The 25,197-nt window shown below is 56.5% G+C and overlaps 1 protein-coding gene and 2 long non-coding RNA genes across 22 annotated transcripts in view; 2 read left to right on the top strand and 1 right to left on the bottom strand.

The window, feature by feature from the left end:
* The first annotated feature begins 2,920 nt into the window (after positions 1 to 2,920).
* The window catches only part of LOC144284823 (uncharacterized), a 110,599-nt gene continuing 88,322 nt past the window's right edge, over positions 2,921 to 25,197 (top strand). For 4 of the 14 annotated variants that reach the window (XR_013353262.1, XR_013353248.1, XR_013353241.1 and 1 more), the window contains exon 1: positions 22,083 to 23,402. This is a non-coding gene — a long non-coding RNA (uncharacterized LOC144284823). Of the gene's footprint in view, positions 3,019 to 18,244; positions 18,418 to 21,938; positions 23,403 to 23,673; positions 25,180 to 25,197 lie in introns of those variants that run through there. The other 10 variants (XR_013353255.1, XR_013353272.1, XR_013353266.1 and 7 more) reach the window with 9 other exon arrangements.
* LIPE (lipase E, hormone sensitive type) lies at positions 6,020 to 24,991 on the bottom strand. Of its 7 annotated transcripts, XM_077849747.1 has the most exons (11): positions 21,730 to 21,880; positions 18,669 to 18,765; positions 14,502 to 15,037; positions 12,209 to 12,299; positions 11,948 to 12,093; positions 11,535 to 11,720; positions 11,092 to 11,386; positions 9,849 to 10,076; positions 9,453 to 9,629; positions 6,833 to 7,254; positions 6,020 to 6,656 (listed from the first exon to the last, which is right to left on the bottom strand). In XM_077849747.1, the coding sequence occupies exons 3-11, from the start codon at positions 15,015 to 15,017 to the stop codon at positions 6,435 to 6,437; spliced, it is 2,283 nt and encodes a 760-aa protein (XP_077705873.1). In that variant the 5' UTR covers positions 15,018 to 15,037; positions 18,669 to 18,765; positions 21,730 to 21,880; the 3' UTR covers positions 6,020 to 6,434. The 7 variants fall into 7 exon arrangements, with proteins under 7 accessions (XP_077705873.1, XP_077705824.1, XP_077705815.1 ...); XM_077849698.1 differs by lacking the exons at positions 18,669 to 18,765; positions 21,730 to 21,880 and adding an exon at positions 23,836 to 24,991; XM_077849689.1 differs by lacking the exons at positions 18,669 to 18,765; positions 21,730 to 21,880 and adding an exon at positions 23,773 to 24,988.
* LOC144284854 (uncharacterized) lies at positions 6,809 to 12,513 on the top strand. The gene is made up of 2 exons (XR_013353273.1): positions 6,809 to 10,151; positions 10,688 to 12,513. It is a non-coding gene; the product is annotated as an uncharacterized LOC144284854 (long non-coding RNA).

The following is a 25,197-nucleotide window of genomic DNA, read 5'->3' as shown; positions in this document are numbered from 1 at the left end:
GACTCGATCCTGGGTCTCCAGGATCACGCCCCGGGTAGAAGGTGGCACTAAACCGCTGAGCCACCCGGGCTGCCCAGGAGTGTTTTATTGAATAGCGTAGCCTTGTGTGATGGATTCTAGAGCCAGAAAGCCTGAATACAAATTCCTTTTTTTTTTTTTTTTTTAGATTTTATTTATTTTTATTTGAGAGCAAGAGTGGAACACACAGAAGGAAAGGAAGAAACAGACTGTTTCCTGAGTAGGGAGCCTGACACGGGGCTCAATCTCAGGACCTGAGATCGTGACCTGAGCTGAAGGCAGATGCTTAACTGACTGAGCCACCCAAGCGCCCCCGAATTCAAATTCTGCAGCCCCTTCCTGGCTGTGATAACTTTGGCAAATCATGAAGCTTGCCTGGACCTCAGTTTGTCCATCTGCAAAATGAGTTGTTGCAAATAACAACAACATGGTGGTTGAGAGGATCAGATGAGTTAATTCATGTAAAGTGCTTAGAATTGTGCCTGGCACATAGCAAACATTTTATGTTTATGCCAATAGTGTTGGCAAGGTGCTGTTCTAGTTGCCGGAGATACAGTCGTGAATGAAACCAAATCTTCTCGTTTCTGCTCGCAGTCCTGGTAGGGATGAATGAGTGGCCTGCTGGTGGCTGGGTGTGTAATTGCATACCTGGGGTGTCTGTTTTGCATATGAAATAGGATATTTCTGTGTGTGCTGTCGGTGACGCTGATTGTGTGATTGTGTGCTTGTGTTTATATTTGTGTTTGTAGGTGACTTCGAGTGGTGCATGTGATTCTCTGTGTGGGTGCAAATGAGGATCGCACTAAGCAGGTATTGAGGGCATGTGTTTGGTGTGATCTTTCATTTCTGACTCTGAGGTGCCAGGGGTGTGTCTGTATTTGGGGTCTTGAGAACCCCTCTCAGCTACTCCTTATATGTCCCACAGGTGACCCTGGGAAGGTGACTCCTTCCAAAATGAGCCTCAGTTTCATCTTTTTCTTCTTCTCCCCCCCCTTCTCCTCCCCCTTCTTCTTCAAGATTTATTTATTTACTTTGGGGGGAGAGGGGCAGAAGGAGATGGAGAAAATCTCAAGGAGACTCTCCGCTGAGTGCTGAGCCCATCACAGGGCTGGATCCCAGGACTCCAAGATTATGACCTGAGCTGAAATCAAGAGTCGGATGCTCAACCGACTGAGCCAGCCAGGTGCCCCAAATCCTCAGTATCTTCCTATTGGGGGTGGAGGAACAGTGGCCTCGAAAGAAACATCTGTGTGAAAGGGAAGGTGGGAGGAGATGGGTGAGGCCAAGGAGAGGCTGAGAAACATGATGGGGACATGGAGAGATGGTCAGGATGGAGACAGAGGAGGAACTGCACAGAGAGTTTGTCTATCCACTCACTAAGCATTTGCTGAGCTCCTGCGATGGGCCAGGACCTCTGGTGGGCATTGCTTCAAGGTTTGGGGGAAAAAAGAGAGACCCAGAGAGAGGAAGACCTACCAGGAAAGCAGGCCCAGGGGGGCCTGTTCATCTCCACTGTGGGGCTTAGTGCCAGTTCTGAGTGATGGAGACGCAGCGGTAGAGAGGGACAGAGAGGACCCTGCCCCTCCCCAGTCCTTCCTGAGGCCTTATCTGTCCAGATGAAAGAACAGAGGCCATGGGGGGAAGGTCCCTCTGGGCTGGGGGCACCCCCATGAATCACTTTCTTATCATCTCCTAATAGGATAATGACACACCTGCCCCCTCCTAATCACTATTTTTGGCCCCAACTAGGTCCAACGCCCACAGTGAGAAGGGTTGGATGAGTCTGGTCTTTTAGGATCCGGAGAGGAGATACCTGAAAGTCTGAGTCCTGGGTCCTTCCAATGCCAGGACACAAGAATCCTAGGCCTCCCCACCCCACCCAGGAGTCCCCCTTTGCAGCCCCTCTCCTTTTGCCTCTGTCTTTTCTAATCTCTCTGGGCCTGTCTTTATCTCCATCTGTGTTTTGTGTCTCTCCTGTCTCTTTACATCTGCATCTGATCCTTCTTCACTGGGCGTCAGTTTTCTTACTTGTAAAATGGATATTAAAATAATAATAATCTGATCTCTTAGAACTGTAATGAGGAAGACACGCGATAATTATGTAAAATGCTTTTGCGTAGAACCGGGGCGGGAGTACACGCCATACAAGAGAGCTCTATTTTAATTATTGTTTTCAATATTTTAATCTCTCTTGGTATCAATGTTTTTCTCTTTGTCTCCGTGAGAGTTTCAAGTCTCCTCCCGCTCTGGGTGCCCTTGGCAGACGTCACCCTGGCTTCCCTTTTAGGGGAGGTGGAAAGGGCACATGGAGGCCAGACCTTCCCCTTCAGCCGCTGCCTCTTCATCTCTGTTTCTAAGCCCCACCTCGGGACCCAGAACCCTTGCTCGGGGACAAGGCCTGGCTCCAATCCCATAAAATCTTAAACCTCAAATCTGTCATCCTTGGCCAGGGCAGTGCCTCTTGGGTGTCCCCGTCCCTACGTCCCTACACGCGGACCTTTCAGGGTTTCCAGTTCCCACCTCCCTCAAGATCCAACCATTCAGATGCTCCTGGGACCCTGAAGTCTAGGTTCCTCCGTCCCTCCTCCCTCGGGACCAAGGAGTCTGGACTTCTCAGGTCCCCATCTTCCCTCAACACCCAGGGACGAGGCCAGCGGCCGCTCCCGGACCCCGCGCAGCCCACCACGCCCTCCGCCCGCAGCGCTCGGCGTATTTCCAGAGGCGGGCGTGACACGGTCCTCCGGCGGCTAGCTGGGATAAGCCACCCATGACGTCAATCACTATCGTCCAGCCAATAGACGCTGCGCCTCCTACCGCCCTGACCAATAGGAGCAGGTTCCCCGGTAGGCGGAGCCCACGGCCTATGTCGGGCATCGATTGGCTCTGGAAGACGCCAGTCTCCGCCAGCCAGCCAATAGGCGGGGACCTGCGGGGTGGGACTCCGGCGGCGCACCGCAGAGGCTGGAGCTGCTCGTGAGCGAAACGGGTTCCGCGGGACCGGTGGGTAAGGCCTTTCCAGCACGCCCCGTACTGGGATTCTGGAGACAGTTCGGAGGGAAAACGGCGAGGCTTGGTGGGGCTGGAGGCGGACGGGGCCGCTGAGCCCGGGCGACCGCGCGTTTGCTTTGATGGAGAAACGGAGTCCCAGACACCCACCTCTCCGTGCCTTGCCTCTCGCCCCGAGCCTCATTCTCTCTGCCCCTTCCCGGCCTGCACACCCGTCCGTTCAGTCTCGCTTGGCCTCATTGTCTCTCCCACTCACTGGCTTTCCCACTTCCTTCTCTTGCCACTCGCTCGCTCGTCGCACACCCAGCCACTTATTACTTAAACGTTTCTCGAGGCTTCCAGTGTGCCAGGCCTTGTGCCGGGCGATGGTGGTGACCAAGATGAGTCAGATCGAGGCCCTGCCCTCGAGGATCCCGGGTCAGACGGGAGGACAGACACGCTGATGGGCAGGGGTGTGTCCCAGCCAATCGCTGTCCTTGGCTTTGCTGGGACAGGGAAGGGCTTCCAGAGGAGGGGACATTGGGACCGGATCCTGGAGGGGCAGGAGGTGCCAAGCAAAGGAGATGAGCACGTGGGAGGGTGTTTCGGCACAAGCAAAGTATTACTGTGTGTAGGTGCCCAAGAAGGAGGCCCGTCACGTCCATGTTGTGATGGGGTAACTGTAAGGTTGGAAGAGGATGAAGAAGTGCACAAGGGCAGCCTTGGCATCTTGGGCTTTGTCCTGGGGTAGGGTGGTAGTGGGAAGCCAGGTCAGAGCTGGAGCCAGAACTGGAGAAGTGAGACTGGATGCCAGTGGCCCAGAAGGTGGCTTGGGCAGGGATACAGGCAGGAGAAGATGAAGCCTGGATTAGGACAGAGACTGAGGGAATAAGGCAGAGGGTTCAGGAGGCCGAAACAACAGGATATGGGGCTTGATGGGCTTTGGGACGAGGGGCTGTCCAGGACAAGACCCAGAGTTCTGGCCTGGGGTACAGGGGTAGAAGAGCCGTCCCTGAGATGGGGACAGGAAATAAGAGGCAGGTTCGTGGGTGGATACTGTTTTGGGAGAGATGAACAAGGGGTCCTATGAGCTCTCAGGGGCAACAGGACCTTCAGGGACAGTTCTGGGCCATGGTTCCGTCCCCTATCACAGCCCTGGCTCTGAAGTCACTTGCTGGGTGAAAGAGGGCCTCTGAGATGAGGGTCCCTCTGTTCCTAGCCCCTCAGGAGACTTTTCTTGTGCTTCTGCATCTTCAGCCTCTCCCTCTTCCCCCCTCCTTTCCTGGCAGCATTAAAACATATTCTATCATCTCTAAACACACACACACACACACACACACACACACACACAACTACATCAAGCTCCCTTTGCATTATTTCTCATCCCTTTTACAGCTGAACACTTGTGCTACCCACTGGCTAAATATCTTACCTTCCGCTCCCTCCTCAGCCCTCCATGCCTGGCTGCCCACATGCCATGGCCCTGCAATGGCTCTGGACAAGGTCACCAAGGTCCCACCTGCTCCCTGGTGAGGATAACATTTCCATCCTCATCTGACCCAGACCCGCCCTCCCACCTGAAATCCCTTCTACTTACATCTTTCTTGTTTCATGGTTAGCTTCCTCTCTCTCCGGCTACTCCTTAGAACCTTCCAGGACTGAGTCCCCTTTTGCTGCTCATCCTTTTACTGGGGGCTGTCATCCTCACGGCTCTGTCTTGGCCCTTGGCTCATCCCACCTGTCTACTCTTTCTGGAAAGGTTCTAGTCCCTCAGCCAGAAGTGAGCACCCAGCCTGCTCTCCTGCCCCCTGCTGCCTCCCAGATGTCCCCCTGGATTGTCTCGCAGAGACCTTTTGATCTCTCCATGTGCAAAACAGCTCTCAGAACCCCAACACCCACCTTGTACACACCAGAGCCTCTTCCCAGTAAAGACAGCTCACTGTCTACACGCTTCCGTGGCTAGGCCCGAGTGCCCCCTTCACCCCCTTGCTCTCCTGTAACATCTGCTCTGCCCTCAAGGAGTCCTCTTCAACCTCAGTTATGGCTCCTACTCCTATTCCCTATTCCCCAGCTCAGGCCTGTCTTCCCTGTCCCCAGCCTCCTTGGCTTCCTCTACCTCTAGTCTTGCCCTTTCTGGTCTATTCCCCAGTGTCCCAGCAGGCCATTTCAGGACCTTTACTGATCCTGGCCCTCTCCTGTTCAAAGCTCCTCTGTGGCTCCCACTGTTCTCATTATAGCCCAGATTGTACTCCAGGCCCTTCAGGATCTGCTCTTGCTGACTGCTCCAGGCCTCTCAGGCCACTTCCCACTTTACACCAGACCTCTTGGCCAGGTGGAGGCTTTAACTGCCCACTGGTTCTCACAACTTTGCATGTTTCTTCTGCCTGGCAAACTTCTGCTTATCCTTAAGGTCAAGCTCAGATCACCTCCGCTTTGAAGCCCTCCTTGATTACCACAGATGGAGCCTGGGGGGACTGTGACTGGCTGTGTCTCAGCCGCTCTGCCCACGCTCCCTGAGTCCCTTGAGGGCAGGCCCTGGATAAAAAATCATCTCTGCTCCAAACCCAGGTCTACAAAAGGGCAAGAGCTGCAGAGTCTCGGTTGAGGGACTGAGTGACTGTCACAGCTGGGCAGAGCTTGGGCTTCCAGTATTTGGGGTGACCAGCTTTGCTTCTGGTTTCCTGTTATATTTGCTCCAGTTCTCTAGGGAGTTTGGTTTTTTGGGGGTGGGTGGGTGCTGGGGCTGGGTCTGTAAAGGGAAATAGCTGAGAACCCAGGGCCCTCTGGCAGTCACCTGGATTGTCTGAAAGGGAGGTGGTCTGTGTTAGGAGGGGAGTCCAATCCCTCTGTATCCAAGAATCTGGGGCCGCAGTCCCCTCCCTCCTCAAGACCCAGAAGTTGGGCTCCCAGCTTTCTACGGGCCGGCCGGGTTTCTCGGATCCCAGCAGCAGAGTCTGATGCTGCCCCCTGGTGGACGACGTGGACGACACCCGTCCCTATTTGCAAGAGGCCAAACTAATTAAATACTTTTATTTACAAAGGAACAAAACAACTGACTTGCCGGGTAGGGCCAGGCCCCCGACCCCGCGGCGGTCACAGCAGCAGCAGTAGAAGGCAATGGTGGAGTGTAGCTCCAGCTGTCTCGGAGACTGGTCGGTGTGCGCCCCCTCCCCCAGGCCGGGGTCTGGGCTCTCGGGGGCCGCCCCGCCCCCCGCCCACCCCGCGACCATCCCCGCCCCCCACCTTAAGGCACAGTCTGCCCCTCCCGCCCCGCCCGAGGGAGGGGCCGCACGGGCCGGGAGCCTCGCGGGGGTCCCCGCCGCCCACCCCGGGGCGCATTCATCACGGAGGCCGGCTCGGAGGGAACAAGAGGCCTTTAGTGCCGCCCCCCGCAGCCCCATCCCCCGCGCGGCGCGGCTCGGGCTTGGGGCTCAGAGGGGCGGTGAGGAGGGCGCGGCGGGCTGGGTGAGGACGAGACGGATGCGCTCCACGCACAGCGCGGCGGCGTGTCGCGTCTCCCGGCACAGCGCGGCCAGGCTCAGGAAGCCGTGCGGCAGGTCCTCCACCACGCGCAGCGTCACCGGCTTGCCCAGGCCGCGCAGCCGCCGCGCGAACATGACCGAGTCGTCCAGCATGGGGTCCAGCGCGCACGCCTGCGGGATGGCGGAGAATGAGCCTCAGCCTAGCCTCTCCCCCGCCCCAAACCCACCATCCCGCCCCTTTCCCCTTCCCCGATGCGCCCCCCCTGTGCCCCCAGCCCTCCCCTTGTGGGCCGTTCCTCCCGGTGGCACCTGCGTGCCCCCGCTCCCCGCCCCACCCAAGCGCTCACCACAATGTGCACGGGCGGCAGGCTCTGTAGCATGCTGTCAGACGCCAGCAGCGGCGACATGAAGGGGTTCTTGACGATGGGCGAGGAGCAGACGGGCATCCAAGTGCAGCCCTGGCTGGAGCGCCTGGGGTGGAAACCCTCAGGGAAGGCGGCTCGCGCGCCACAGCCTCTGTCCTTGGCGCTCAACTCCTGCGTCTTGGCGGCTTCTTCGGGGGCCTCCTCTGGGCCAACTAAGAAGTTGACGTTGGAGGGTGTGGAGGAGCCCAGTGTCTCCACAGACAGCGACAGCTCAGGGGTCTCTGATGTGTCAGAGCTGCCCTTTAGGCTCAGGTCATGGAGTGTCAGGCTCTTGAGGGAGTCTGTGCCCAGCAGGCCCTCAGGCTGGGCCAGGGCTGCCTCAGACACGCTGCGACGCATCGGCTCTGCAAGAGGAGCAGGGTCAGGTGGCCAGGCTGGGCCATAGATCAGCCTGGCTCTGTGGGCTGGTGTGAGGGTGGTTGGCAAGAAAGGTCACGGGAAGGGCAGTGGCCTCTGCAGGAGGAGCTGTGTCCTAGGGCTCCGGAGCCAGAGTGTTCCCCCAGAATCCATCCTTGGGGAGGGGAGGGGAGCCCCAAGTGCCCCAGGCTACAACTCCAAGGGGGAGGTGGGAGGAGTCACCTGGCGGTGGAGGTGGAAGGGTGTGTGTGGTCACTGGGAGGGTTAAATGTAAGTCAGTTTACCTCTGGGAGCCTTAGTTTCCTCCTCTGTACAAAGAGGGGATAAAAATAGTCCTTACCTCATAGGAAATGTAGGACTGGGTGGGATGCAGTACTGCTGCCCCCTGGGAAGTCACATGCTATCATGTTTTATGGTGCCTAGTAACATTACATTCTGGCTGCCTCCTGACCCCAGCAATGACGGCTAGCCAACCTGTTAGGGCCACTCAATACAGAGGGTGTGAACAGATCCAAGTGGAGGGGTGAGCAAGCCCACACAGCTTGAACAAGGCCAGGTTCGTGGGAAGCTAAAGACAGTCTAGGGAGCCTGTTCAGTCCTCAGGGATCCCACACCTGCAGCCACATAGATCTCCCCACAGTTCCTTTGTGTTCTTGGGTTTTATCCCTTCCCTTTGAGTGATCTGGCATATTGTTATCACTCCAATGATGCTAAAGATGTGCCTTGTCCCACATGGAACGCTCATTTTGGTCTCAGCTCCATTAATTTTATCAGATCCATGATGCTTACCACTAGGGCCAGGACCCTGCCTTTTTCACTTTTTTTTTTTTTTAACTTATCTTTATAAATTCATGAAGGTAAGATGCAAGACAATATGAGAACAACTGTATAAGTGCTCTGTGACCCAGAGGGTCACTGGAAGAGAACTACTGACTGGAGTCACGGGGCACAGCCTGTCAGGGTGCTGGCATCTGCTTAGGAGCACCTACTCTGTGTCAGGTTTGTGCTGGGTGCTTGGCACAAATAGTTGCATGAAATCATTACAACAACCTCATGAGGTAGGTAGGTACTCTTACTGTACTCATTTCATGGAGGAGCAAAGAAGGCTCACAGATATGTACCTGGCCCCTGTCACCTGGCAACCAGGGAACTTCTACTACAGTAAGTTGCTAGACTGGCCCATGTGCCTCTAGGAGCTACACTTGTCACCTCTAACCTGTACAAGGAAAGCTCCAGTGTTCAGTGGCCCATGTTTCAAATCCCTTTTGATTGTTTTTGTATTTATTTGCATCCATTTGAATACCCTAAAATTAAAAAAGTTAAAGTAAAACATATTCAGTTGGAATAATTTTCTGAATAGGAATGGTATTACTTTTGAACATGCACTATTATTCAGAAAATACTGTTGCTTTGCTGGAGATAGAAAATGAGTTGGCTGTACTTTAAAATCATTAAGATGTTTTTAAAAAATGGTGGGGAAAAATAATAGATCCCTGGCTGTTAGTGGTTTTTGGCTGCATGAGGATCCTGCCACCCGCCCCAGGCTGGGAACCTCTTCCACTCACCAAGGTCTATCCAATCTGCTGATCTCTGTAAGTCCAGGTTCCTAGGCCAGCCCCAGAGTAGGGTGTTCCCCCCACGTTAAAAGTCTGGAAAGAGGGCAGCCCCGGTGGCGCAGTGGTTTATCGCCGCCTGCAGCCCAGGGTATGATCCTGGAGACCCGGGATCGAGTCCCACATCCAGCTCCCTGGAGCCTGATTCTTCCTCTGCCTGTCTTTCTCTCTCTCTCTCCCTCATAAAAAAAAAAAAGTCTGGAAAGAATCTGGGAGGGCTGGATTTGAGTGGCATTCTTGGGATTGAAAATCGGCACATGTCATAGGCCTTCTGAGTTATTTCTACACTCTTTTTGTGGGATGGGCTGTTTGGAAGGTTAACTCGTATAGTTCTGGGAGTTCTGAGATGAGCTGGTGGATTGGAAGTCCTGGAAATTCTAGGATGAGGGGCATTGTGGAAAATCAAGGCTGTGCCGAAGTTGCTGGGGATAAATAAGGGGTTAGAGCCAGGTGATCTCTGCTCCCATGAGCACCCCAGGGCACAGTCCCTTTCTTCACCCAGGACTTCAGGTGCGCCAGGCCCTCCCTGCTGTCTACCTGGAATGGTGTGTGAGGGGAGGGGCTTCACTCACCTGCCGTGGGCACTGAATTCGTATGGGACTTGTGCCCACTCAGGTCCAAGAATGAGTGGAGCCATGAGGAGGCACCCAGGCGGAGGTCTCGGAAGAGCAGGGCCGTGTCCCGCCGCACCAGCCCCATCATGCCCAGTGCCTTCTGGTCTGAGTCAGAGCGGTCCTCTGTCTCTCCACCTGTGGAATATATGTGGAGGGCTGAGGCCCAGCTCAACACCCGAAACTTCAGGCATCTGTGCCCCTGGGGACCCAAGAAGATCTGATGGCTTCAGCAGGGACAAGGAGTCTCAGATTTCCTTTCCTGAGTCCCAGGGGCCTGGGCTCTAGCCCCGTCCCTGCAGGACTCAAGCACCCAAGCCTCCCCCGGGCCCCCAGCTCTGTGTGTGCTGGCCTTACCAGCATAGGCGCTGACACATTTGGTGAGCACGCTGAGGGGCAGCAGTGGGTCCATGAGGCTCAGAAGGCGGGAGGGTGAGGCGGTAGATTGTAGCATCGTAGCCGGGTAAGCTGCCATGATGCCATCTGGCACCCTCACCCCATAGGCTGCTGCCCGAAGGGACACGGTGAAGCAGAGGTTCCCACCTGCGCTGTCTCCTGCGAGGCATATCCGTTCCCCTGTCGAGCCTGGGTTGGAGGGGGCCTGATCAGCCTCGCAGGGAGGAACTCAAGCTCTGAGCCAGGAGCACTGGACTCTCAGAGGTGGGGTATGGGGGCCCCCCGAGCCCAAGGTCTAGCCAACTGCAATTTTAGAGATGGCAAACTGAGGGAGGGGCTTGGGGGACAATGGTAAAGGGGATCAAGCCTACTGAGGATGTGGAGATTAGGAAGCTCTGGGAAGGTTGGAGGTCAGAAGCTTAGGGGGACAGGTGGTGGGAGAGGGGAAACCAGGGCCCATTTCAGGGGCAGCTGAGGCCTGGGGATGGAAGGGCAGGGTTCAGCTGACCATGCGAAAAAGCCACATCCCTGTGCCCCAGGGATGTGGCCTGTGCCTTGCTCTGTGCCGCCTTGCCACTTTGCCCTTTGCCTCTGAAGAGGTCAGAAGCAGGGGGTCAGGGGCACCTGGGTGGCTCAGTCAGTTAATCGTCTGGCTTTGGGTCAGGTCATGATCCCGGGGTCCTGGGATCCAGCCCCATGTCAGGCTCCCTGCTCAGCGTGGAATCTGCTTGTCCCTCTCCTCCCCGCTTGTGCTTTCTGCGGCTATCTCTGTCTCTCTCTTTCAAATAAATAAAATCTAGATTAAAAAAAAAGGAGAAGCAGGAGGTCAGAGGAGCTGAAAGAATGAGCTGGGGCGTGCGTGGGCCAGGAGGCTGGCGGTGCCGGACAAGAGGGTGGAAAAAGGAGGAGAAACAAAAGGTCAGAGGTGCTGAAGAGATGGGGGGATGGGGCATCAGGACTAGAGTTGGGGAGCAGGAAGCAAAAGAAGGAAGTGGTTGGGACAGAAGATCTGGGGAGCAGTGGAGCAAGAGGGGGTGAACAGATGGCAGCGCTGGGTGGTAGGAGATGGGAGGGCAGGCCCTAGGGGCGTAAGGCCAAGGCCTGAGGGAATACATGGCTCACCCCCCTTGAAGTCCCGGGGTGGGGGCTGAAGTGGGCTGGGGCAGGAGCAGGGAGTGGGTGACAGTGAGGGGCGGGGGCTCACCGAGGAGGGCACAGTGCTTGACAGCCCAGCAGTAAGCGTAGAAGCACTCCTCCAGTGCGCGGGGGAAGGGGGCCTCAGGGGCCAGGGAGTAGTCGATGGAGACGATGGGGACACCCAGCTCCTGGGCCCAGCTCTTGAGGTAGGGCTCATGGGATTTGGAGGTCTGGGCCACAAAGCCACCACCATGGATGTGCACCACCAGGGACTGTGAGCGGGGTGCCTGCTGTGGGCGTGGCCGCAGCTCCAGGCTCCGGGGCCCCTCGGACTTCACCAGGCTGCTGAGCTCCTCACTGTCCTGGGGGGTGAGGGAGGAGGGTATGGGTGAGGCCAGGGCAGCCTGCCGGGCTCACCCCACCAAGGGGATGTGCTCAGAGAGACAGGATTGGGGGGCAGGTGTAAGTGGTGGGAGGTGGGAGGGCACTTGTGGGAGGGCTGTCTCCTACCTGTCCTTCACGCAGGTCATAGGAGATGAGCCTGACAAGGACCGGCCCCGGGCCACTGTGGGCCAGTGGAGGTGAGATGGTGACTGTGAGCTTGGGGTCCGCAGTCAATGGCATTTCAAAGGCCTCTGGTGGCAGACTGAGCAGGCGGCTTACTCTCACGGTGGCTGATGCCATGTTTGCTAGAGACTGGTGGGAGGGAACAGAGGGGTGCTGGGAGGAGCTGCTTGCAGGGGTTGCCCTCAAGCCTTCTCTCCTTCCCCGCCCTCCTCCCCACCCTCATCCCTTCTTTGCCATCACAGGCTGTCCCTGGGCCTGGAGCCCTGCAGATGCCTGATATGGGCTGGGCTGGGTCTCTGGGTCTTCTGTGTGCCCATCTTGTAACAGGTAGGGCCTTCGTCAGGCCCCATGCTTACCGACAGCACCTCAATCTCGGTGATATTCCAGAAGGCTTTCCAGAAGTGCACATCTAGGTTCTGTATGATCCGCTCAAACTCAGCCCCACGCAGCTCTGGGTCAATGGCAAACCGGCCGCTGGTGAAGAGGGAGCTGGCGGTCACACCTAGGGGTTGGGAGGGATGTCAGGGAGCCCAGCGGGGTGGAGGGGGTGGGAATCAGAGGAGGAGGAGGGACAGGAAAGGAGGTGAGGCCACAGGCAGGACCTGGCCAGGACTCACCAAGGCCTGTTTCATTGCGCTTATAGTGCTCCCCGAAGGACACCAGCCCGATGGAGATGGTCTGCAGGAATGGCCGGATGGCCGGTGTGAACTGTGGAGAGATGCTGCTAGGTCACCCACTGCCCAGGAGGGACTGGAGGCAGGCAGGAATGAGGGGCAGAGACGTGCTTTGGGGGGAGACATGGTCATTCACAAACACTTAGTGAGCTCCTGCTATGTGCCAGGCATTGCTCTAGGCACCTTCGGGGAGCTGATGTCAAAGGGGAGACCAACAATAGGCAAATAAAGGCATATATTATATGATGCTTCATGACCAATGCTTTGGAAAAACAGTAAGTGGAAGGGACATAGACTGGCAACTCGGGTCAGGCTGCTTAGATGGTTATCTGGGGAGCACTGGAGGAGGGGTCCAGATGAAGGGAGGGAAGGCTGCTCCCTGCAGAGGACATGGCAAGTGCAAAGGCTCTGAGGCAGCCTGTGCTTGGCGGGGGGGAAAAACGTGTGGCTGGAGCACTGAGCCAGGGGAAGGGGTAGCGGCCAAGGTCAGAGAAGCAGAGGGAGCTCTCACAAGCCCTGAGGCATTTGGATATATTATTCCAGATGTGGGTGGAGCCATAGAAGGCTGGGAGGAAGGTGCAGGGATTTCCTGAAAGTCAGTGAGGACAGAGATGAGGCCAGGCAGACGGACGGGGACCAGTTCCTGGGCAGCAGGAAGACAGACAGGAGATGGTTAAGATGGACAGGGCCAGAGATCTTGAGGCAGAAAGACAGTTAAAGGGGAGACTGTGTCTGAGAGAGGAGCTCAGCAGGCTAAGAAAAGACAATAGGGAGACCAGATCAGAGGGGGAAAAAAAACACAGGAAGCTGGGCAAGGGCCAGCTTTGTTCAGTCCACAACAGGCCTATATATCCTACTGTGTGCTCAGTAGGAGGCTTGAATGGGGTGGGGGGTGCGGAGTAGGGGGCTGAGCTGGAGCCACATACCAGAGGCTTCTGCCTATGGGAGCTGACATTTTGGGGGCGGGGGCTGTCTGGCAGCATAGCAGCTGGGCCCTCAGAGAATAGCTGTCAAGCATGACCTTGCCCCTGGCCAGGGGCCCAGTGGGCCAGAGAGCACAGCGGTGCCTGGCCATTTTGACTGGAATGCTGGCTTCTCTGGCCCCAGGATCTCTCTCCCGTGACTCTAAGGTCATGGCCCGGACACAGGGAGGAGCCAGCTGGCCCAGCTGGGCTGATCAATATTTGTGGGGTCAGCTTAGGTGAAGGGAAGTTCCCAGGCTGGGTTGGTGAGGACAGGTTGCTCTGTAGGGAAGTGTGGAAAGGTGAGGTGGGATGAAGGCTGAGAAACTGCCAAGCTCACCTGGAGTGGGGATGGGGAGGCCCAGAGAGGATCTGAAGGGTTGCAGTGTCATGCAGGTCCAGATACTCCTGCGGGGGTTCCCTGATGTGGCTGGGGCCTGGGTGACCCAGCACTGACCTCACACAGGAACAAGTTCGGCCTCTGCTCTGAGTCCAAGGACCCCCCTCCCCCCAGTTCTGAGATCCTTAACTACTTTGAGTCCAAAGGCTCCGAGGCTGCTTTCCTCTCAGTGCTAAGGTGAGCAGTTACCCCCTGGGGGTGGTTAGGATGGGCAGAGGGTGGAAGACCTGCACCCGGCAGCCAGGGCCCTGAGTCTGGGAGGAGAGGGGCCACCGCTAGGTCTTCCTTGCTCTCACCAACTCAGAAGTGCTCCTTGGCCTTTTCTGTGGCCTGAAAACCCTGATTCTACAGCTCTTTAGGTGAGCCAGAAGAAAGCCCAGGCCGACTGGGGTCTAGCTGAGCAGCTGTGGCCTGAGCCCCTTGAGCCTCTGTAAAGTGGCGGTGGCACCCTCCCTCCTGCCCACGCCTTCAGTGCGGATGACTAGATGGGGTGTGCTCTTATAAATGGGTCTTTGAGAAAATACTCACTCCCCTCCTAAGGGGTCTCAAATGATTTCAGGGGCCAGAGAGGTCATGGCAAAGGGTAAACGACTCTCCCCTGAGTGTAGGATGGAAGGGAGCAGTGGGGATCCTGGCGGAAAGAGCTACCAAGTTACAGATTTCTTATTACAAAGTAGAATCGACCCAGGGGCCACAAGTTTGAGACCCCCGGTGCAGCCGTCTGAGCCCTAGACCGCTTCCCCTTTCTTGAATCTACTCTTTCTGGAGTTTGGTGATACTGATCACTGTGGTTATTCGGTGATGCTGTCGGGACAGGTCAGGGTCCACCACGTGCCTTCACTGTTGGCCCGGAGGAGGGGGGCGGGGGGCTCACCTGGAAGCCCAGACAGCGACCATAGAAGCAGCCTTTGTGCAGAGTGACATACTCGCGCAGGAATTCAGCAATGAGCCCCTCGTCGCCCTCGAAGAAGAGCCCCCCAGGCCGGTTGGTGGCAAGCAGGCGCTGGGCGTAGTAGGCTAGGGCACGGAGCTGGGTGAGGGCGACCAGGTAGGCCTCGAGTTCCGCCAGGTTGTGGCTGGTGCGGAAGAAGATGCTCCGGCGGTTGGAGGCCACGTAGCGGGATTTGTGTAGCAGGTGTGCCAGGCAGCAGCGGGCTGTGTGCACCAGGCTGCGGTACCCATTGGCCGGCGTCTCTGCGTCCAGGTCGAAGAGGTGCGCCACGCTCAGCAGGCGGCCCAGGGCTGGCTCCAGTCCCAGCGCCTGCTCCCGAATACCCGCAAAGACGCCGGACAGTCGTCGTGCAGTCTCCCCAGGGCCCTGGCTCGAGAAGAAGGCCATGTTGTCTTCTGCCAGAGTCACCAGCGACTGTGTCATCGTGCGCAGGTCCATGTTTTGTGTGAGCCGCGAGGCTGCGGGCAAGTGGGGAGCCCCTATTAGGTTAGGCAGGAGTGGACCAAGGGTGCCCCTGAAAAGGATCTTCATTTTTCAGACCCAAGAGTCCAGGCCCCAGACCCCTCTTCTCTTTGCCGGCTCCTGTGTGGGACGCTTACTGGTTTCCTAACTCCATGCTTCATCTACAACCCAGAAGTCTATCCAACTCTCTGCTTCCTTCCAGAATTACCCAATAATTCAGGTATCCATCTCCACTTATTCTCCTGGGGCCCAGGACTCAGATTCTGAGAGGTGTGGAACCCTACCCGATGCCCTCTCTCAGGACCCAGTTCAGGCCCCCATCCTATCTCCTTCTCAGGCCTCAGGCGTCATCCACAGGCTCTTCGCCTCCACCAGTATTTGGGAGAGCTCAGCCCATAGCCCATCCATTCCCATCAACCTGGTGGTGTCCTAGGACCCCGGTCTCAAGCCCAACTCTCTCCCTGATCCCAGTTTGTAATTCTAGCCTTACTTAAAACCGAGGAGTCACTCCTGCCCCCTCCTGGTCCCTCATATCTGACTGTGGAACCACCCCCCTAAGTTCTGGCTGCTTCCCTGCTCCTCTGTGGGATCCCCAAAACTTGGTTCCACCATTCCTCAGCTGGATCCCCTGGCCTTCAGGCCTCTCCACTTGGTTTGGATTGCACGGGCCAGCTGTCCTCATCCCTGCCATTAGCCTTGAGCTCACTCTGTGCCAGACCTGCGCTAAGAACTTTCTGTGTGTTTGCTCATTTAGTGCTTGCTAACCCTGAGAACCAGACTGCTTCTGTTCACATTTCAATTATTACCGGTAGCATCCCCATTTTACAGGAGAAACTGAGACTCAGGACTGTTCAGTAAGGAGCTAAAGCTTGCATTGAAAGTGGAAGTGCAGAGTTCAAACCCAGATCTCTGGGTCCAGAGCCATTACTTACGCTGGTCTCCCTCGCTCCGAGGGCTCTGGAGGCTGCACCTTTAGCTATGGCCCTCAAAGGCTTGCCCTGGACTAGGCCTGACTTCCCGCACTTCAGGGTCCCTGGTGAGCGTCCCTCCAGGATCCCTGTACTGTCACCCAGGTCCTGGACAAGCCACTCTTGCACCCCTTTGGTGGAGATGGCGCTCTGTGCTCTGGAGACTCTTTCCTCCTGAAGCCCACTCAGGACCTTGCCTGGCTTCTGCCTTGTTCCCCAGAAGGTGTCTTCTCCCCCTCCCTTCCAGGCCCTGGGTTTTATAGCGTGGCCATTCCTGTCTCTCAGCAGACAGTGCACTCACCCCTCCCAGACCTCTTCTGAGCTCCCCTAGGCTGAGCTGCAGGCTGTGCAGTGTGGCTAGTGCCAGTAGAGTCCTGGGGCGATAAACCAGGGGGAGGGACAGAGCCTGCCCAGGGTGTGGCCACCCGGTTCCACCTCCCAGCCAGAAAGGACACGGAAACCATGTGCTATAAACAGAGCTGCGAGCCCAACTCCCAGCCCCCTCTGCCGGTTCCCGCTCCAATGACAGTCCTTGTCCCAGGCTCCTCTGCCTTAGAACCCAGGAGTCTGGGCCCCAGCCCCTTCCTCCCTTGGGTCTAGGAGTCCAGACATTCAACTCCCTCCTCAACAATCAGAAACTGAGGCATCTGGCATCTAGCTTGCCAACCCTCTTCTCCCTTAGCAGCCAGGAACCTTACCCTCAGTTCTGAACACACTGTCCCTGCTCACCCAGTCCTGCTGCAACTCCCTCTCCCTAGGCCCAGTGATCTCAGCTCCTGGGCCCCCAGGCTGGCCCTGGCACAGCCGGCCCCAGCTGCTGGGGGGAGAGAGAGGGTAGTCAGCCCTGCCTGTCCCTCCCGAGAGGACAAAAGCCGATTAAGGGTGGTGCCAAGCTCAGCTGGGGGTTCTGAGCCACAGGTCCTACTGTGTGGTGTTCCCATACTGGGCACCTGCCACTTACCCTTCACAGGCCATCCTGCTGTGACTGTCATCCTTGCCTCACATATGGGAAACTGAAGCTCTAAGAAATACTTTACCTATGTTATTCCACGTGTTTCCTACCTGGCCAGCTCCTTCTCACCCTTCAGGGCTCAGCCTGTCACCTCCTCAAAGAGGCCTTCCTTAACTACTCCTCCCCACCTAAGATACATACGCCTACAATTACTTTCTGCCATCATACTTGTGTCTCTTCCTAGAATTTTACACACTTGTAATTATATGCATTTGTTTACATGTTTGTTTGTCCCCCCTCCCCGTTCCCTGGGACAGAACCAGACTTCATGGAGCTGTGAAGCTTATATGTGTAGAGGTAGAGCTCTTTAGGAAAAAAGATATAAGATTACAAATACAAACTTAGGGTCAAGGCTTTGGAAGGGGTCTGCATGAATGAGAGGCCCTGAGACCTCAGTGTCATTGGCTTGGCTATGGGTGAATCCTGTCTCTCCTCTTTTTTTTTTTTTAATTTATTATTTAGGGACACCTGAGCATCTGCCTTTGGCTCAGGGCATGATCCTGGAGTCCTGGGATCAAGTCCCACATCAGGCTCCCTGCATGGAGCCTGCTTCTCCCTCTGCCTGTGTCTCTGCCTCTCTCTGTCTCTGTCTCTCATGAATACATACATAAATAAAATCTTTAAAAAATTATTTATTTATTTATTTTAGAGAGAGAGAGAGAGATTGAATAAGCAGGAGGGGAAGGAGAGGGTGAAAGCATCTCCAGTAGACTCTGTGCTGAGCAGGGAGCCCAATGTGGGGCTCAAACTCAAGACCCTGATCAGGATCAGGACCTGAGTGGAAACCAAGAGTCGGACATTTAACCGACTGAGCCACCCAGGCGTCCCTGTTTCTCGTCTTTGATTATCATGCCCCCTAGGGCAGGGGGTGGCCCCAGTGCTCATCATGGGGTCTGGCACATAGTAGTGCTCAGCAAATATTTGACGATGGAAAGGAAGAGTAAAGAGTCAGAGTGGGGGCAGAAGCAGGTGAATGGGAGCCTGGGAGAGGACCACCCCTCCCCAGGGCAGGCAACCTGATGAACAGACAGAGGCCTGTGGAGACGGTGCTAAGCTTGGTGGCCGGGGGAGCCTGGATGGGCCTGGGTGAGCAGCAGTGAGGAAGAGGCTGAATCCGAGGCCTTCAGGATTCCAGGCCCTGCCTTTTGCCCTGTTATAGGCAGGTCCCTGGGGGGTGTTGGGTGGAGACCAGAAGGGATGTCGAAGTTGCCAGAAACTTGCCAAGAATCTCAGGCAGAGGGCACTGGGACAGAGGCAGGCGCCTAAGACCCGTGGGCAACAAGTGGAGTAGAGGTGGGGCCAAGGGGTCCTGTTGCCTGGCGCCAGCCCTTTGCCCTAAAGAGCCACAGGACAGCTGGATCCAGCCTGGATTCTGGCCCCTGAGGACTGAGCAGAGGTGAGAAGGGTGGTAGGGAAGGAAACTCGGGGAGGATGGGGGAGGAAGGGTCAGGTCTGAGGCCTGGGAACCTGCCAGGAGGCTGCTGGGTTGGGGACAGTGAGTGTAGCCGGAGCCCTGAGTGTGTCTGCCTAAAAAAAAGCAAACACTGCTCTAACGACCCTGTGGGCCAAGGCCAGGCACTGTTCTGTACGGGCTTCACGGGAAGTAACTCATTTCATCGTGGGGACCGTCATCATCATCATCATCACCCTTTTGGCAGAAGAGAAAAGTGAGAGGCAGAGGAGGATGGGACTGCCCACAGTCACAGGGCCGGCAGGGATGGCTCAGCTGGTCCCTGCAGCGTTTCTGCAGAGAGAGAGAGAGAGAGTGTGTGTGTGTGTGTCTGTGTGTCTGTCTGTCTCTTCGCCATCATGTCTAAGCTGGCAGCTCTCTGGGTGGTCAGGTGTGAGTGTCTTTGAGGCTCACACAGATATACATATGTGGGTGCATGTCATGCCTTGTGTTTGCCGGCCGGGATGTTTGTGGGTGGGTGTGTTGACATTTTTTCCCAGTCTGTGCTTTTGTCTGTTTCTCGGTCTGCTTGAAGGCATGTTTGTACGTATGTGTCATGGCCTGTGCTTCTTGGCCTGAGTGTATCTGTGTGTTTTCCTTGCCCTGTGAGATTGCACGGGCATGTGTTTGTATGTGTATGGACGTATATACTCCCGTTTGTGTGCACTGTGGTCGTGTGTGTGTGTGTGTGTGTGTGGCCACTTCCCACTCCCATTCAATGCATCATAAAGTTCTTCCCCTCTGCCCCCACAGAAACCTCTGGAATCTGGCTTTTCTCCCACCTCCACTGACCCCGCATCTAGATAACTGTAACAAGTCCTTCCGTGTTTCTGATTTGGCCCCCTTCAATTTCTTTTCCGCATAGCAGCTAAAGGATTTTTCTAGAACTTTCAATCCGGTCACACACTCCTAACCCTGCAACACCCCCACCCTTGCTCTCAGGATAAAGCCCCAAATCCTGGACATGGCCTCCTAAACCAGGTGCTATCTGGGCTCCCTGCCACCCAGCCCCCCTCGCCCTCCCCTCCCTTGCTGAGCTCCCTCTGTGCTGTAATGAGCCACTTCCTTGGGCCTCAAGGTCTCTGCCCACACTGTCCCCTTCGCCTCCCTGCCCCCTTGCCCAGTAGTCAACACTTGCTCATCCTTGGGCCCAATGTCACCTTCCTGGGAAGCCTCCCTCTTACATTTTCTCAGGACTTTCCCTCTTGTATTTGCCAGTTTATAATTATATCTGATTTGTGGGATTATTTGATTGATGTCTGTGTCCCCAGGTCAAATGTGAGTCTGTCCTCACCACAGAGAGTCCAGGCCTGACTCAAGTAAATGTTCAGTGAATGTCTGCTGAATGAATCTGTGTAACTGGAGCTTTCTGGGTTCATAATTAAGGTTGGGGCACAGAGCAGTTTTGAGTTCACACACCCTGCCCTCAGGAGGCTGGGTTGGCCATCTCTCTGCCCTCACTGGCCAGGTAAGGAAGCTCAGGTGATCGTGCTCCCTCAGAGCCTCAGCATTATCATCTCGGAAATGGGGTGATCATAATGACACTAGAGTCATCGGTTACTGGCAAGATCAAATTGATGACTAGGGACAGCTCCAGCCAGCCTGGATGCCCTCAGGGGAGGGGCAAGGTCTGATTCACCCTGCTGAGGTGTGGCACCCTTCCTGAGCCTCAGGAAATGACAGGTGAATCTCAGAGCTTAGTGGAATGAGCCTTTGTGAGTAGGTGGGCCCATGGGTTTGTGGGTAGGACTGGCTCAGCCCCGTGCAAGGCACCCCACCCAAGAGGATTCTGATTCCTCATGACAACCCTAAGGGCAGCACGATTATTATTATCCCAGTGTTACAGTTCACACATTCCTTCACTTACTAATTCAATAAATATTTGAGTGCCTCTGTGCCTGGTATATCAGGCTATGAAAATGTGGGATAAACAAGGCAGATGCAGTCCCTGTTTTAGGGAACTCACTCTCTAATGGGGAGTAACAGTAATAATAACCTCTACCCCTCATGCAGGCGGGCTGTGTGCCAGTGCCAAATATGCTACACTCATTCAAACCTTACAACAGCACCACAAGTCAGGGATTCTTATCATTGTGCCCCTTTTACAGCTCAGAAAGTTCAGACAGGGAAAGAAGAAACCTGTTGCCCAATGTGCCAGTTTATGACCCAGGAACTAGGCCCCCAATGGCCACATTCTTAACTTTGGTCTGTACTGCCTCTGGGCATGCTGTCCTGCTTCTGAGGCTGTGTCTGGCAGTATGACAGTGAATGCCCTCAGGTCCCAGTCTGAGCTCCGAGCCTGTCTGCGCCTGCGTGTGTGCACATGCACACATGCTTGTGTGTAGCCAACTCTAGTTCTATCTTTGGCTGATGATGTTGCCTAAAGCAGAGAGAACAATAGGCCTGGTGTCTCTAGGGCCTGGGGGGCTACCTCGGTTTCTTTCCTTCCCCTGAACTTCCCATAGGTCCTCCCTTGGCTTCACAAATACCCATAACCTAAGGAGAACTTAATGTGTGCCCCTGCCTGAGGCTTGCAGCATCTGTTGGTCTGTCTTTCTCCAGCTTGCTGAGATCTGTAAATAATGTGACACCTTAGGACCCCAGTTGACAGCCCTCTCTTCTTTGCCCTAGGGAAGGTGTGGTAGTCTGAAGCCTACCCAGGGCCTCCTCGTCCTAAAAAGAATGGGGGTCAGGAAGTTAGGCTCCAGTGGTGCTGGGCTAAGCAGGTGGCTGACAAGGAATGGATGCATGGATCGAATGAAGGATGGGATGGTGGACTGTTTTGAGCCATACTGGGGCATTTCCCACTATGAGGCACCCTTCCTCCTACCTTTCTCTGACAGTGAATGCCCTCTAAACTTCCTCCTTGAGCAACAGTTTCTAAACCTCTCCATTATCCTCTCATGAGCACCAGGGACCTGAAAACTGGTAGGAAACAACTGAGGCCAGGAATTGACCCCAGGGTCACACATTGAGCACGAAGCCTGCCCGGGAACCCTAGTCTAGGAGACTTGCATTCAGGCCACTCTTCCCAAGTCGGCACCAGGGCGAACGGTGGTCTCTATGCTGAGGGGAATGTTCCACTCTCACATCACCCATTCTCACAATGGGTCAGCCCCGCACCCCCTCGCAGGGCGGCAATGGGCCAGCCCACGGGCTCCCCCACTTCTCGTGGCAGTGGGTCAGTCCACTCGTCCCCAGTTCTCCGCAGGATGTCCAAGGTTCCTTCCGTTCTGCTGCCGGCCCCCGCGCGCTCACCTTTGGTTTTGCTTTTTCGCCACCGCCGGCGGCTACGGCTCTTGGAGTCCTCTTTGGCCCTCTTCGAGGCCAGGGCCCCGTCGGCCCTGGCTGCCCCGGTTCCCCAGACAGACTCCATCAATTCTCCGCCGTCCCCACGCGGGGGCCGATTCCAGTCGCCAGGCCCCGCCCGGATGGCCAATCCTCGCCGCACACTGCCATCGGGCCCCCTGCCAGCCAATCCTGGGCTTGCTCCTCTCTGGGTCCCGCCCCTTGAGCAACCCGGGACGCTCTCCACTGCCGGGTCCCGCCCCCTAGCCCGGGGCCTCAAGCCTGGCCCCGCCTCCTCACGCGCTTTAAAGGGCCCGTGACTAACGAAAATGCAGCCCTGGAGGCGGCGAAAAGTGTCCTTCGGACAGGACTCATGGGGAGTCCCGCGGGGGTCACGCCAGAAGGGAAGCCTCGATCTTCTCACGTGCTGGCTCTCAGCCTCGCTTTCCCACTCACCTTCCCAAGTAGGGATCCCCTAGAACGCGACCCGGCCCGCCTGCTGGAGGGGAAAGCGGGGCGCCTCTGAGCCTCCGCCTGGGGCTGGGGGGGCGAGGCGGGCCAGGTCCTCCGGCAATTCAAAGCCGGGAAGGGGCGACAGCGCTGGAGGCGGGGCTCCGCCGGCGAGCCGTTGGAGAAGGAAGCCCCGTCTTCTTCCCCCGACCTCTGCGTCCTATTGCTCTCTTTCTCGGGGGTTCCTTGCTCTGCCTGGCCGGTCTCTGAGAGAATGGAAGGGCGGGGGAAGGAGAAGGCCCGGCGCCTGCGCACTGGCCAGAAGCCAAGGCTCCGCCAGCCGAGAGCTACCGTGGAGTGCCGGCGGGTGCCTGGGAAAAGGCGGGAAACGGGAGAGGCTCGAGGCTCGCGCATGCGCACGCAGTCAACCGCCGACGGAGCGTGGGAGGAGAGGCGGCCGGGCCGCCGCGGCGGTGTGGGGAGGGCGTCCCTTAAGACTGGGTTCAGGAGCCTGGAGAAACAGCTCTTCGTCTTCCTTGGCAGAGATAGCCGACCTCGGGCCCTCCCTTTCCATCCTGCCCTCCCGCCTTCCCTCCTGAAGCGCATGAGGAGCCCTGACCCTGAGACCTCGTTAGTCTCGTCGGCCCTGAGAGATGGCCCAGCCCTTCGGAGAGGGACTGGCCTCCGGGCCAAGGCCGCCGTTGCCGGCCCTTCGGACTCCACGGCTGTGCGGGAGCCCTCTGCTTCTGGATTGGGGCTGCCTTGCCTCCTCTCAGCCTCTTCGGCGGCAGCCCCGCATTCCGTGCCCGCTTCGCCTGAGCGCCGTGGAGCTGGAGCCTGCCCCCGCCTCCCCCCATCCCCCCAGGGACACCATTGCCTGCGTCAGAGGAGACGGCATCCCTGGCGGCCAGCGGGGTCCAGGGGCCGGCCGCTCCGATGCTGCTCCCCGCAGCTCTCCCTTGGCCCAGCCTCCGCCCTGCCCAGGACGTTGGCAGACCCCGCAGCCCCTCTCCTACGCCGCCCTTCCTGAGAAGACAACCCCCAGGCCATCGGTGCTGGCTGGACCGGGGCTCCTCTGAGGGGCGGCCTGGCAGAGAAGCGTGTCCCTGCCCACCCCGGGGGACCAGGAGAGCTCAAGGGTCACTGGCTGAGACCTGGATTTTCCACCTAGTGGGGATGGAAACGCCGAGAGGGTAAGGGTGTATGTGCAGCACCAGGTGGCCGGTGCCTAAGGCAAAGGGTGCCGCAGGGCTGTGAGTTTGGGGACTGATGGGTGAATACTGGCGTCGGGTGGGGGGACAGCTTCTCCATTTCCTGGCCCCTTCCCTAACCCAGAGCCCTGTCCCGTTTCTGTCTGATTTCCCCCAAATTCCCAGTGGAGAGGCAGCCCGGTGCAGGGGAAGAAGTGCCAGTCCCTATATCTGCCCCACCTCCTGCAAGGGCCTTGATGTGTCCATGCCTCAGCTTTCAGATGAGGCATCTATCAAATGAAGCTGTTGATCTTTGTCTGGAAGAACCATTGAGGGATCCCCTGAGCCAGCCTGACGCACTGGTGGTCCTTACCTCCTCCCAACTGAATAAATGACTGTCCCTGGAAGGCTCCTGTTCCTCTGGCCTCAGACTCACCGGTGTCCCTGTAGTGTCTTTGACTCTGGCTGCCAGTTTTCTTCCCGTGTGCCGTTGTCCCACCGTGTCCCAATGCCACTTCATGTTTCCCCTTGGAGGCCAGCTTCATTCCCTGGGCCACTGTTCCACTCCTCTTGGCTGGTGAATTGCTCTTTAATGGAGACCTCAGATCTGATTCTGAGTCAGAATCTGTGACCCACTCAAACAATGTCCTCCACTCTGAAGCTGGGCCCTGTGTGGATAGCTGGTGCAGTTTTGATAGAAATCCCCACTCGATCGGAGATCTTTGCTGGGATTTGGCTCCTTGAGCTGGATCTGTTTGCTGGGCTTTAGGGTCTGAATGTCCCATTCTCTCTTGGGATATAGATTCAATCTGAGCAGGTGATCTAATCTTGGGTCTAGGCTGGATTGGAGGTGTTGTTCCATCTTTTTGCTTAGCTGGAGGTTTCTGCTCTGGGCCAGGTCCTGGCTGGGCAACCTTTGCCTCTCTCAGTTCTGGTTCCCATTGAGTTTCAGGCTCTTTTCCTGACCCAGGTGCCTGCTGTGAGGCAACTTCCTGTTGAGAAAAGGGCACCTGGTGGATGGGAGGTGATTGCTGTGGTGCAGGCTCCTGTGGGGCAAGAAGTTCCTTCTGCAAAGCTGAATTTTGGTGGGTGCTAGGTTCCTGCTGGGATTCAGCGTCATGTTGGGCAAGAGGCTCCTGCTGAGTGAGGGGTCTTTGCTGCAGAGTGGGTTCCTGTTGAGTATTGGGTCCCTGATGAGTCTTAGATACTGCCTGGGCTGTGGCTGTCACTTTTGGCTCAGGCTCTGGCTGAGTGATAGGTGTCTGGTGTGGCTTAGGTTCCCAGTCAGGCCTAGACAGAGACTTAGAGTCTGGCTCCACTGTTGTTACTTCCCTCTCAGGAGGTGTTGCTCTTCCAGGTTTCATCTTTCTATGCCCCCAAGGCCTCCTTTGTCACAGATCCCTCATTGATTCCTCCTGATGATACCTCCCTTTGGATTCCACTACTTCATCTTGGCATCCCTGGTCTTTTTTTTTTTAGGCAGTTGGCAAGTGGCACTGCTGACCTCCACTCCTATGCCAAGTGATGCACTTCTGTGCCCTCTGCCATGGAAGGAGGGATTAGGAACGGGGAGGCTGTGTGCCCAGTACTCTCCTACAAGAGGGGAGGGGCTTACCCTCTTGTGTCATAAATAGGACCCCACCCCACTTGCCACTCAGTGTTTTTTTCTCTTAAGGTAAGCATCCCAGTTTAGTTCTTTGTTTCATTTGGGATGACAGAAGCCAGGTTCTAGATGAGTGTTCCTTTTTTCCCCTCTCCTCTTCTGATGTTTCAAGAAAAGGTCAGAGGGGAGGCAGTC

This window comes from Canis aureus, chromosome 1, assembly GCF_053574225.1.
Source record: "Canis aureus isolate CA01 chromosome 1, VMU_Caureus_v.1.0, whole genome shotgun sequence".
Lineage (NCBI taxonomy): Eukaryota > Metazoa > Chordata > Mammalia > Carnivora > Canidae > Canis > Canis aureus.
The sequence above is the reverse complement of the archived record's forward strand: the minus strand, read 5'-3'. Positions and strand labels throughout refer to the sequence as shown.

Excerpts from the sequence above, each read along its gene's own strand:
- LIPE (XM_077849689.1), bottom strand. The coding sequence starts at position 24,763 with ATGAAACCTGGAAGAGCAACACCTCCTGAGAGGGAAGTAACAACAGTG. Across the intron at positions 12,300-14,501 it reads GTCGCTGTCTGGGCTTCCAG|TTCACACCGGCCATCCGGCC; the intron begins GTGAGCCCCCCG and ends ATCTCTCCACAG. Across the intron at positions 9,630-9,848 it reads ATGTGTCAGCGCCTATGCTG|GTGGAGAGACAGAGGACCGC; the intron begins GTAAGGCCAGCA and ends TATATTCCACAG.